Raw genomic sequence first — 12,603 nt, 5'->3', positions numbered from 1 at the left:
AAAGATGTTGCACTTAAAGTGGGAGACCCCAAGGAAAGAAACGGGGATAACACCCAAGCGACAGTACTGTGGCACGGAGGGGGTTAAAAGTCCTACCAGACCCGGATGATGCAAGCGGCAGCGGTAAGGGGAACAGACTGAGGAGGCTGTGGAGGAGAGGCAGCAGCACCGGCTTCGGATCGCACTGCAGAGAGGATTCCACGCAGCACTGTGCGATGAACCCGGAAGTAGCGGAGCGCATGTAGGAAGCTCCGCCCCCTCCCTGCCGCTCTGAAGCAGAGCCGCGCGCGCGCGGCAAAATGATCTTAACCCCCAAGGATGATGAAGTGCCGGCCTGAAATGGCGCCGTTCACGCCAAGAAAGCGGCCCCCTCCGCGCCTGGATGTGGCAGAAGGCAGCGTCCCTGCCAAGGACTTGCCCAGATAAACTCCCCTGCCCGGTAACGGTCCGATATATGCCCGGGGGGGGGGGGGAGGGGTGGGCGCACGATGTAGCAGTGGCCATGTAGTAACAGTGGCCATGGGAGCCCAGGAGGCCTGTAGCAGCGGTGGGAGGGAGGAAGGGGAGGCTGGAGCAGCCTGTCTCACCATACGCTGTCTTCACCCTCAATCCATCCAGCGGGGTCGCCCCTTCAGCTCCTGGCACCGCAGTGGCAGGAAGCCGGGGGAGGGACTTGGCGTGCGGGCGACCCTGAGCTGGCGGGACGCAGGGGAGCGAGGCTGCCCTGGTCCACCTTGTCTTCTGTGGGGGAGGCGGCAGTGCGGAATTACCGGCACTGGCGCAACTCAACCCCGGGAGAAACAGAGGGGTCTAATGCGCCTCTGTTGTCCCTGTAAGTAGAAAAAAACCGAATTAAAAACAACAAATAACGCAAAAATAAAAAATCATAGGAAAACAACCCTGCATAAGCAGGGGGTGTCTTGCCTCCTTGGACACTAAGCAAAAACTGGCAGTCTCTTCTCCAGGCTGAAGGGTATAGCTGATGGAGGAGGGGCTTACAGCTTTCACTTAGTGTCACGCCTCCTAGGGAGCAGAGCTATACCCATGGTTTCCTGTGTCCCCCAAGGAATATGGGCGAGAAAAAGTGTTTTTCTGAGAAAATCGGCGATGGACAACAATATGGAAGGTAGCATTCTAATATGGGGAATGTAATGGAGATCCTGATGTTAGTGTTCTATAATGGTGATTTTAGGTGAAAGACTCCCTTTAATGCAATGCAACATGATTTCATTCCCTCTTTCGATCCCCAAAGATGCCGCAATCGCTATTGTCCATGGCATCATTGCTGATTCCATTCATTGCGGCCAGATGCTTGCTGTATTATACAGCCAGCACCTGCTATGAACTTTATGTAACAAGCCAAACGTGTGAGCTCGCTCCACACTGTACCTTAAGCATAATGACTTACAGTACACATATGTGACTGTTATTCAACCCCTATAAAGCCCCCAAAATGCCCAGGACCCTCACACTGGTTATACTTACCCCGCTCCCCAGCACCTATGTCGCTCCTGATCCCTGCATGGCCGCCACATTTCCCTGTTGCACACAGGTGTCGCTAGGGCAGCTTGTTCCCAGTGTGGCTAGCTATTGGCTGCCCCTCTGTCGACGAATGTTTTGATCCGCGCAAAGGGAGGTGCAACGGCGGGCGTGCGGGCATTAGAAGCGGCACGGGTGACGGGGAGAGGGCTAAGTAAAACCAGCGTGATGGGCCTGGGCATTATAGGGGGTTGGATAACCCCTTTAATGGGTTATCTTATGCTGCACATATCCTGGTAACAGCACATGCATGCAGCTAGTAATAAGCATTACAAAAGTATTGGCACTGATTATAAATAATTCAGGTTTACATGTAGGTCCCCAGACCTGAGTGCCAGTGCTGGGAACATGGCTGCTGATGAACAGTTCAATCGGCGGCCTCCATTCACTTATAATGGATACGGTCAGAGGAACTAGAGGATACGCAGTCCCCAGTATAAGTGAATTGTGGCCACTGATGGACTGAACTCTCCATCAGCAGCTATAAGTACCCAGCGCAGTGCAAGCATGCAGCTAGTAATATAAACTGGCCAACCCCCTTTAGGCCACCAGCACATGGGTGCGGGTGAACGCACATAAGATCCGCACAAATTTCTGTACGTTTCTGCAGCGTATCCATACCAAAATCCACAATGTCTAACAGTGGTTTTTGGTGGACTTCACTCATCCAAAATTATGTACGGATTTATTTTTTAAGATTTGTTTTGCTGGCACAGATGGGTCCAACTTTCCTCTACAAAATTATACAAATCTAGCTGATTTCAGCTACCATTAAAAGCAGCTTAGGTGCTTACTGTTTGGCCTCATGCACACGACCGTATTTAGTTTCCGTGTTGAAATGAATGGGTCCGCAAAAAACGCGGACAGCACACCGTGTGCTGTCCGCATCAGTATGTCCGTTCCGTTGCTCCGCAAAAAAAATTGTGCATGTCCTATTTTTTTCTAGTTTGCGGACAGGGATAGGCATTATTACAATGGATCCGCAAAAAAAACGGATGCCATACGGAACGTCATCCGTTTTTTTTTGCGGACCGCAAAACACATACAGTTGTGTGCATGTAGCCTTTATGTGTTGAATTAAATGGTAAGAAAGGGATGCAAATGAGCTCTATCAAGCTCTGCCTCTGATGCCACCAGATGTAAGGCAGCTATCCTGTAAGTCAATGTTCAACCCTTTAAATAGGCCTTAAGACATGACTTGGATATTAAATAAACCAGCATCTCATCTGCAGACAGCTGTTTCAGGGTGATTGCCCCTCATCAGTGGCATTAGAGGCAGAGCTCATTTGCATCCCTTTCTTTCCAGAATTCCAGAGGACCATGTATGGCCAACAAGTCTCCTCACGCTGATTAAAGCGCTCTCTCCCCAAGGAGAGATAGTACCCCCAAAAAAAGAACGAAATGATAAAAGCACTATGCAGTAAGCTCCTAAAGTTTGTTATATACATTAGATCTATGTCGTCTGAACCTGGCAGGTTCAACCAACCATCTAATAAGTATGGAGCTTCCCCGATAGCTGACGTAGGGGGGAATTAGGATCGAGCATGTTGCATTTCAATGCCCAACTCCTTCTGTTCTCGGGGAGATAAGTTGCTGCCAAGGCTGCCTCTGACACTTTTCTCATGTGTCAGAGGCAGACAAAAAAAATGTTATAATCTATGTTTATGTGGGGGATTTGGAGCTCTATATCAGATAGTGGAGCTCTGACTGCTATAAAATATAAGATCACAAAGAATGTTGGACTTAAAGGCTATGTACACCTTCGGAGGCAATTTTTATTTACGATTGCATCTTACAAATTTTTGGCTAAAAGTCATATTTTCAATTGGCCTTTATTAAAAATAGAGCCATTCTATCACAAAGGGTTAACAGTTTTTCTAACTGTGTGACTGGTACTTTTAGGCTACTTTCACACTCGAGTTTTCGCTTTCCCTTTGTGAGATCCGTTCAGGGCTCTCACAAGCGGTCCAAAACGGATCAGTTTTGCCCTAATGCATTCTGAATGCACTACAATACAACTTCCGCTCAGAATGCATCAGTTTACCTCCGTTCAGTCCCCATTCCGCTGTGGAGGCTGCTTGCAGCGTTTTGCTGTCTGTCAGACGAAGCGGAGGCAAACTGATCCATCCTGACACACAATGTAAGTCAATGGGGACGGATCCGTTTGCTCTGACACAATAGAAAATGGATCCGTCCCCCATTGACTTTCAATGGTGTTCATGACGGATCCGTCAGGGCTATAGAAAACATAATACAACCAGATCCGTTCATGACGGATCCATGCGGTTGTATTATTGTAACGGAAGCGTTTTTGCAGATCCATGACGGATACGCAAAAAAACGCTACTTTCACTTTGTACCGATCATCTAATAAACCTCAACTCTAAAGTACTATGAGGTCCTAAACACTTATTTAAGCCACATTCTTATCAGTAAGATAAAAGCTGAGTTTTAATGAGTGTTTATAATGTCAGAGCGCAGAGATAAGGAGTCCATCAGCTCCCCAACTGACAGAGGGTGCTATTAGAGCATCTCAGCCCTGTACAGAAAAAGGGCTCCACATTTTTTTAATAAAGACCAATTAAAAAAATGTTGTTGTTTTTTAGCACAAAATTAGTATAATGCAATACTAAAAAATTGATGTCATGTACTATATGATGTCTGATTTTCATTTTTAAATAACCCCTTTAAATCTGACATAGCTGCTCTGCGTGACGCTGATGTGATGGACAGTATAAGACTTGCTCCTATGAGTTACTCTCCTTCCAGTGCAATCTATGAACAGGTTTATCCTACAATACAACTTATCAGGAAGGAGAAAGGACTCCTTAAAATCTGTCACTTTCTTTGCCCAAATATGTTACATGTTTACATTGCAGAATACATATCATATGGAGAAATAAAGGGAAGAGAAAGCAAGTGACATAAAAAAGTCAGCAGTTCTACAAGTGTCACTGGGATCTGTATGTGACCACTGTAGGCCATGGACTGTGACTAACCACAAAGACCTCACAGAATCTGTGTATTCGGGAAATGCCTTGGGAATGACAGAAATAGACAAATGCAATGTCTTTGAGATGCACTATACCTGTAGGTTTATACATGAATTAATGAATGTACATACATTATATGTGTGGACACCTGACCCACACACCTATATAAGCTTCTTCAACATCAAAAACCAGCTATAGCAATCTTCTTTTCACCTGGGGAGGCTTTCCACAAGATTTCAGAGCGAGTGTGGGAATTTGTCCCCATTCAAAACGTATATGTGAGGTCAGACACCGATGTTGGATGAGAAGATCGAGCTCACAATCAGTGTTCTAATTTATCTCAAAAGTGCACGATATGGTGGAGGTCAGGGCTCTGTGGAGCCACTTGAGTCTCTTCACAAATAAACTCGTTAATCAATCGTTGTCTTTATGGGCCTCATTTTGAGCAAAGGGGCAAAGCTATACCGCACCAGAAAGGGCCTTTGTTGCCACAAAGTTAAAAGTGACAATTGTCTAAAAAATGCATGGTGTAGCTAGACATAAGGCCTTGCCCAAATCTTTTAAAAACAGACCAAAAATGGAGAGGGGAGACATGACATGCCTGTTCAAGATAACAAGATTACTCCCCTAATGCTGACAGTAAATTACTTGTGCTGGAAGATACACAGGCTTCCGGATGGAGCTGTAATACACAGACAGATTAGTGCTCCTCAGCGAGGCCTTCCCCTGCAGCGGTCTATATCTGGATGATTAAATGAACCAACTTGTGACTTTTTTTATTATCTATTTTTTTGCAAAAAAAGTGCACCTAATGTTTTTAAAATATGCTATGTCCGACACAAGAAGCTAGGGACTGTAAACAAACACAGAAAGCATGTAGATTACTCTAGGGTACATACCCTCTCTCTGCTGACAAAGCTCCCGATAATGTTGCCGTAGTTTAAGGATAAGTTGTGAACGGAGAAGTTCCACTTCAGGATGTGGTGGTAGCGACTCTGATGGAGGTGGCAGAAGGTGTGAAGCTGAAGGTGGCTTGACCACTACATTACTCTGTATGTCCAAATCCCAAAATACACTAATGACACAAAAAAAGTTTGAAAAAGATCATTATTTCTGCAGCAGAAGCCTCCCACTCTCCCCTGTCTGCAGTGTTAACCCCAACTACTCAACCATTTAGCAGTAAAAAGTTGAAGAGATCAGCAGATTAACTGTGTGTTCTGCAGGATTTCTACAAATCTGCAGACTGACAAACCAAGGGGGTGAACTCTATCCGATTACTTGTCACTCTGTTCTAGGTTTACTATTCTTCTAATTTTTCCTTGAAATATTGCGTACATGGGAAGTATGGAGCGGGTTTCATCCACAGCAGGTGAAGCTGTGTTATACAGCTGACATCCGCCCGTCAATAGTGACCATGGCTTAGTATATATAACTTCAGTGGTGACATGCCATCTATACCGCATATGACTGCAGTCAATCATTGGCCTCAGTGGACATATACTGCTGAGACCAGCGATTGCCTGAAGCGCTCACAAACGATCTACAGGACGTCATGGCTGCATTGGCCAGGAAGATCGAAGCAGTGGCGCTGGAGTGGATTCTCTATAGATTATTATCCAGAAATACACCTTTTTTCCCCGTTCACGCCAGGTCTAAAAAAGTGGGCATTAGTATGAATATGCGGCACACAGAATATTCTTTGCAATTTAAAGGTAATTTTAGTGACTTTCACAGCAAGAGGTTCAATTAAATGCTATGCCTTCATCCCTGACCACAGAAACCCCAATCCGCTGAAAAAGGTCCCTATGGACCGAAACGTCCGGCTCATATATGGAGAGTGGTAACGCAGCATTTAATTTCCTATAAACTGGATCATGAACCTCTTATTGCGAAAGTCAGTAAATAAAATTACCTTTGAATTGCAAAGAATATTCTGTGTGCCGCATATTTATACTATGGTTGGATGACCGTCGGGTCTTTTCTGGCACCAGGAAGAGCGAAACAGTGCGCGGTACTCCATTCTTTAATATAAAAAAGTTGGCATGGGCAGGGAAACTATTTTTTCCCTTATGTAAATGGGAAAGTAAAAAGGTGATGGCTCTTGGAAGGCCGAGAGTAAAAAAAAAAAAAAAAAAACTTTTACATTTACTATGTAAAAAAGTTAAACAACAATAAAAAAGTAACATAATTGGTATCGCCACGTAAGTAAAGGTCCCTTTACAAGGACGATACAGCAGAAGATTGTCGGGAAGGAATGGCCTGCTCGCTGGTGGAGAAGACCGCTGCATTTACATGCAGCTATCTCCTCCACAGTATGTGGAGGGTCGATCGCTAATGCCATCGCATGTCCCCATACGGACTAATTGCTTGCAGGTAGCAGATGCTGTTTAGCATGATCTACTGTGGGCAAACGATCATTTTTGTGACTGTGCAAACGATCTATTTATTACCCATTTCACTCGTTCATCAGGTAATCGGTGGTAGATTTACTTTTTTTTTTTTAATGCTCATTAGCTATTATCTGCGGTATTCTAAAGGTGCCCTTAACAGTCTGATAATCTCACACAGACATGCTGATGCAGCTAAGGCTACATTCACACTTTATCAGTTTTGCAGTCTGCAACATGCTGACACCTGCAATGTGCATTTTGCACTTTTGGCAGGCATCATTGTCAAAATACCTATTCCGGTAAACAAAATGAACAAGAATAGGACATGATCTATGACAGCGGTCCCCAACCGCCGGTCCACGGCCCAGGCCCGGGCCCTGGAAGATGGTTTGCCGGGCCGCAGCGATCAGGGCAGTCTTTAACTCTGTACTAAGGAAGCGCTTCCATTATGGAAGCGCTTCATTAGTACAGAAGGACCAGGAAGCGGTGAATGATCTGTACTCACCACTTCCTGGTCCACGGCTCGGCTATCGGCTGTGCAGGGCTGTGCACAGCGTGAGGTCGCTCTGTGACCTCACACTGTGCGCCGCTATACACAGCCAGCCGACAGCAGAATGAAGAGGATCGCGATGGTGACCAGGAGAGGTAAGTGTTTTATTTTATTTGCACTGGGGGCTTCTGGCTGACATGGGAAGGGGGCTTCTGGCTGACATGGGAAGGGGGCTTCTGGCTGACATGGGAAGGGGGCTTCTGGCTGACATGGGAAGGGGGCTTCTGGCTGACATGGGAAGGGGGCTTCTGGCTGACATGGGAAGGGGGCTTCTGGCTGACATGGGAAGGGGGCTTCTGGCTGACATGGGAAGGGGGCTTCTGGCTGACATGGGAAGGGGGCTTCTGGCTGACATGGGAAGGGGGCTTCTGGCTGACATGGGGGGGCTTCTGGCTGACATGGGGGGGCTTCTGGCTGACATGGGGGGGCTTCTGGCTGACATGGGGGGGGCTTCTGGCTGACATGGGGGGGGCTTCTGGCTGACATGGGGGGGGCTTCTGGCTGACATGGGGGGGGGCTTCTGGCTGACATGGGGGGGCTTACGGCTGACATGGGGGGGCTGATAGATGGCTAAAGGTTTGGGGGTTGATCTGAGCCATTGGGGGTCTGATCTGAGGTCTGATTAACATTGGGGGTCTGATTGCTGGTCTGACCTGAGGTGTAATGAAAAATATTTTTTTCTTATTGTTCTCCTCTAAAACCTAGGTGCATCTTATAGGGCGAAAAATATGGTACAGTGCAGCAGAGACCATAATCAGTTTATATAGTCGTTCTATAGTGTTATATATTTTGATATGCACCTTGTGTTTTGTTATGCGTGTGAATCAGTCAGTAAGAATTACAGATAGAGTCTGCAGAGGGGAAAACTGGTGGTAAAGAAAGCCAAATACAAGTCATGTATTGGCCCTTCTATTTACCAAGAAAGGCTCGTAGACTTGGTTGCCATTTATTTTAAAGTGCACCATGTAAAACTACATTTTCTATTGCTGGCCACAACTGGTGATATCAGTTTATAGCCAGGGTTTTGGAAACACATTCCTGGGCAATGAGCTGATTGTTCAGGCAGAGTTGTCCTCTGCATACAATAGTGTACTAAAAACCACTATGGTTTATACTTTATAATCACTAATTCTCCCTGTACATTCTTTCCTCATAAGTCTCATAACTCACTCCGTAGCTTTTATCAGGTTTGCAAATTGCTTTTCTTCCAAAGATACCCCAGGGACAGCTGGCGAACATGGCACAGCAGCTGGTGTGGTTGTAGGAGTAGACTCAATCTAGAAGTTAAAGATGAGGTTAAGATCAATCAACCTAAAAGGGAAACTTCTCAGAACTGACAAACAGAAAATTACTAACTTTCGGCTTTTTTGGGACATCAGTAGTTGCCAACTCCTCAGACAATCTTCTCTTTGCTGGTTTTGTCTCCTTGGGTGTTGTGGGCAAGGGCATTCCTCCTTCTGCAGGCACCGGTGCTGCATTAAGGCCAAGAGGATCCGACTAACAGAAAAGACACAACATTGTTTTTTTCTGAAATCTCTTCAGTAATATCTAGTATAACATTCATGACATACATCTCACTGTTGCAAGGCTGCCTTTTCATAGACTGTACTCCAGATGAATCTTAGTTTAATTGAATGGAGTTTTTTTTAAATGCATCACTGGACAGCATTTCATCAAGTTAACAGTAAAGGTCAAACAGTCGGGAGTTGTCACCCTGCCGATCGGATACTGATGACCTATGCGGAGAATAGGTCATCAATGTAGGAAGCTGGACAACCTCTTTAATGACCAGACAGTTTTTTGTGATTTTGCACACTTAGTGGATTGACAACCCTAACTTGTTTTACTTGTTGGGCTAAAATCTTTTGCAACATTTTTTTATGTGACACCTAAAGCTTTTATATAAATTTTATTTTTCCATTTTTTAGGTTTAATTTGGGAGAAAACTGCAAAAATTTAGTCATGTGGCTAGCATTGATAAGAATCATACCTGCACAGGGCATAAACAGCATGTATACAGCTGTATGGCAGTCGTAAAAGGGTTAAATACTGACTAACTAGGTCATCAATATCTGATGGGTGGGGGTTTGACTCCCAGCAATCAACTGTTTTAACAGACCACAGCGTTCGAGTGAGCGCTGCGGCCTTTTTTTCAGCCTGTGACGTCACAACTATCGTTCACATGGCCCTCAAGCAGTTCAATCCTTAAAGGGGTTGTCTCATGACAGACAATGGAGGAATATCTTTAGGATATGCCCCCACTGTCTTATAGGTGTGGGTCCCGCCGCCGGGATCCGCACCTATATCGAGAACAGAGCCCCCAAAGTGTTGGAGGGCGCACTGTGCATACGCAGCCTCCCTCTATTAATTTTCTATGGGGCCGCTGAAAATAGCCGAGCACTGGCTTGGCTATTTTGGTCGGGCCCCTAGAAGTGAATGGGAGCGGTGGCCGGTCATGCGCAGTGTGCTCCCATTAACGTCTATGGGGAGCGCACTTGGTGGTGGCCAGATCGGAGTCCTCCAGCCACCACCTTGCAGGCTCCGTTCTCGATATAGGTGCGGGTCCCAGACATGGGGGGCCCACACCTATAAGACATGGGGGGCATATCCTAGCAATACACCCCGTTGTCTGTGATGAGACCTCTTTAAACAGGACCTTTCACTGTCCCCAGAAATGAACTTGGTATGTAAATACATACCATTGGTACAGGGAGGAGGAGATAGCTGTGTTTCTCACGGGCGTCTCCTTCTCCCTTGCTGTGAGCTGTCCAATCACAGGTGAGCGTATCACAGCCGGGGAGAAGGAGAGATATTGAGGACATTCCCTCTTTACATGGGGAGGTGTGCTGCTGACAAATTAGCATTTTTAATGGAGCATAAAAGAGGTCATCACCCAAGTGTTTGACAGTGACATGTTTACAGTCATCTTGCATACCAACATTCATTCCCAATCGGCATGTGTAAAAGGCCATAATAACCACTGTGCATAAAATGATCTACTGCTAACAGTAACGCGTTTCCAGAAAAGCATCCAATATCGCTGCATAAGGGGCTGCGTTCAGACTATCAAATAAACATCTTAATTTCTATACACACATACACTCCAAGTATGGACACAACTTATTAAAAAAGTTGTCAAGTTTTTACGTTATCTCCTGTTCACAGGATATAGCACATTCCTTTAGGGGTTTCGGTTTCACTTTTTGGGGGTTTCCACTCTATGGGTAACTTAGGGTCTCTTCAAATGTGACACGGTGCCCAAAAACCATTCCAGCTAAATCTGCCCTCCTGGCGCTCCTTCCCTTCTGAGCCCTGCAGTGTGCCCACACATCAGTTTACGATCACATATGGGGTGTTTCTGTAAACCGCAGAATCAGGGTAATAAATATTAAGTTTTGTTTTGCTGTTAACCCTTGCTGACTTTCAGAAACAATGGAAAATCTGCAAAAAAGTGACATTTTTGTAATTTCACCTCCATTTTCATTTAACTTGTGAAACATGTAAATGTTTGTAAAATCAGTTTTGAACGATTTGAGGGATGTACAGTAATTTCTAAAATGGGGTCATTTATAAGTGGTTTCTATTATACAAACTAAATATTTACAATTGGTCACTAGGACCAGTGATTGTCTCTGGGTTGACACGTGCTATTGAAGTATCTAAAAATCAACATTTATTGTTTACCAGAACTAACACAATTAAAACTAATCAGTCCTGTCTGCACTCCCGCTAGTAATAGTCTGAGTATAGCTGTGAGGCTACTGGAGGACAGAACTTCACTGTAGGCTGCCTGGCTCACTCCTCTATTTTCACACTGAAACTACCGTGCTCTGTTTGGTGCACACTGTTTGTATCACAGTACGCTACCCACGGATTGTGAATGCCTTCCTAGCTCTTACTGTTCATTCAAGGGTGTATCAGAGCTATAGCTTGGCAGAACACTAACTGGCTAAAATGTATATCACTCTCTGCCCCCCGACATGTTTCGCCAAACACTTGGCATCTTCAGGGGTTTGGGCAGGGAACTGTGAAAGGGGCGGGACCAGGCTTTTAAAACCTCTCTGCACGCGTCACGATTCCATCGACTAATGTGTATCTCTTTTGTTACAGAGTCAGACATACGGCCTATCTGTGTCCACTGCGGGCGGCGACGGTCCCGAACTAATAAGTAATAGTCCCGACTTGTACCAAGACGGAGCGCAATAGCAATGGCGCAGCTGATGTACATTGGTTAACAGACGAGTGGTAGGTACCACGAGTTAAGTGTCTTCTAAGCAGTGGACACAGATAGGCCGTATGTCAGACTCAGTAACAAAAGAGATACAGATTAGTCGATGGAATCGTGACGCGTGCAGGGAGGTTTTAAAAGCCTGGTCCCGCCCCTTTCACAGTTCACTGCCCAAACCCCTGAAGACGCCAAGTGTTTGGCGAAACATGTCGGGGGGCAGAGAGTGATATACATTTTAGCCAGTGACCAATTGTAAATAATTAGTTTGTCAGGTCTCAACACGTGTTAGTGGGTCGAATGCTATTCAAGTGTTTCTACACAGAGTGACTTCAGAACTGGCATTAAAAAAGTGGGTTTTGGAAATTTTCTTGAAAATTTTAAGAAGTGCTTCTAAAATTATAAGCCTTCTTTTAAATTCAAAAGAAATTTACAAAATAATGGCAACATAAATAGACATATGAGGAATGTTAATTAGATACTATTTTATGAGGTACCACTATCTGTCTTAAAAGCAGAGAAATAAAAATTTAGAAAATAGCAGATTTTTCCAAATTCTCAAACTTTTTTATATAAATAAAAGGTGAAACACTGACTCAAATTTACCACTAACATGAAGTACAATCTGTCCCGATAAAACAATCTCAGAATCACTTGGATAAGGGCTCATGCACACAAATGGATGCTGCCTATGTCGTGCATTGGAGACTGCAAATTGTGGTCCCCAATGCACGGGCACCGTCCGTGTGGCCTGCGCTGATGGATGCAGACCCATTCAACTTCAATAGGACAGCGATTCGTCCACACCGAAAAACAAATAGAGCATGTGCTATGGTGCGGAGGCACGGACTGAAATGCCATTGCAGCACTCTAATGCTTCAGTGACCTACCGCCCCTTGCCTTCAA

The 12,603-nt window shown here is 45.2% G+C and overlaps 1 protein-coding gene across 2 annotated transcripts in view; it reads right to left on the bottom strand.

The window, feature by feature from the left end:
• Positions 1-12,603, bottom strand: part of PCIF1 (phosphorylated CTD interacting factor 1) — a 111,615-nt gene that overhangs the window by 79,169 nt on the left and 19,843 nt on the right. For both annotated transcript variants that reach the window (XR_005779460.1, XM_040435057.1), the window contains exons 4-6: positions 8,829-8,969; positions 8,643-8,749; positions 5,432-5,607 (exon numbers count right to left, since the gene is read on the bottom strand). Coding sequence is in view for 1 of the 2 variants with exons in the window: in XM_040435057.1 (XP_040290991.1) it covers positions 5,432-5,607; positions 8,643-8,749; positions 8,829-8,969 (424 nt within the window). In the remaining variant the exon portion in view is untranslated. The remainder of the gene's footprint in view (positions 1-5,431; positions 5,608-8,642; positions 8,750-8,828; positions 8,970-12,603) is intronic.

Source organism: Bufo bufo, chromosome 6 (assembly GCF_905171765.1).
Source record: "Bufo bufo chromosome 6, aBufBuf1.1, whole genome shotgun sequence".
Classification (NCBI taxonomy): Eukaryota; Metazoa; Chordata; class Amphibia; order Anura; family Bufonidae; genus Bufo; species Bufo bufo.
The sequence above is the reverse complement of the archived record's forward strand: the minus strand, read 5'-3'. Positions and strand labels throughout refer to the sequence as shown.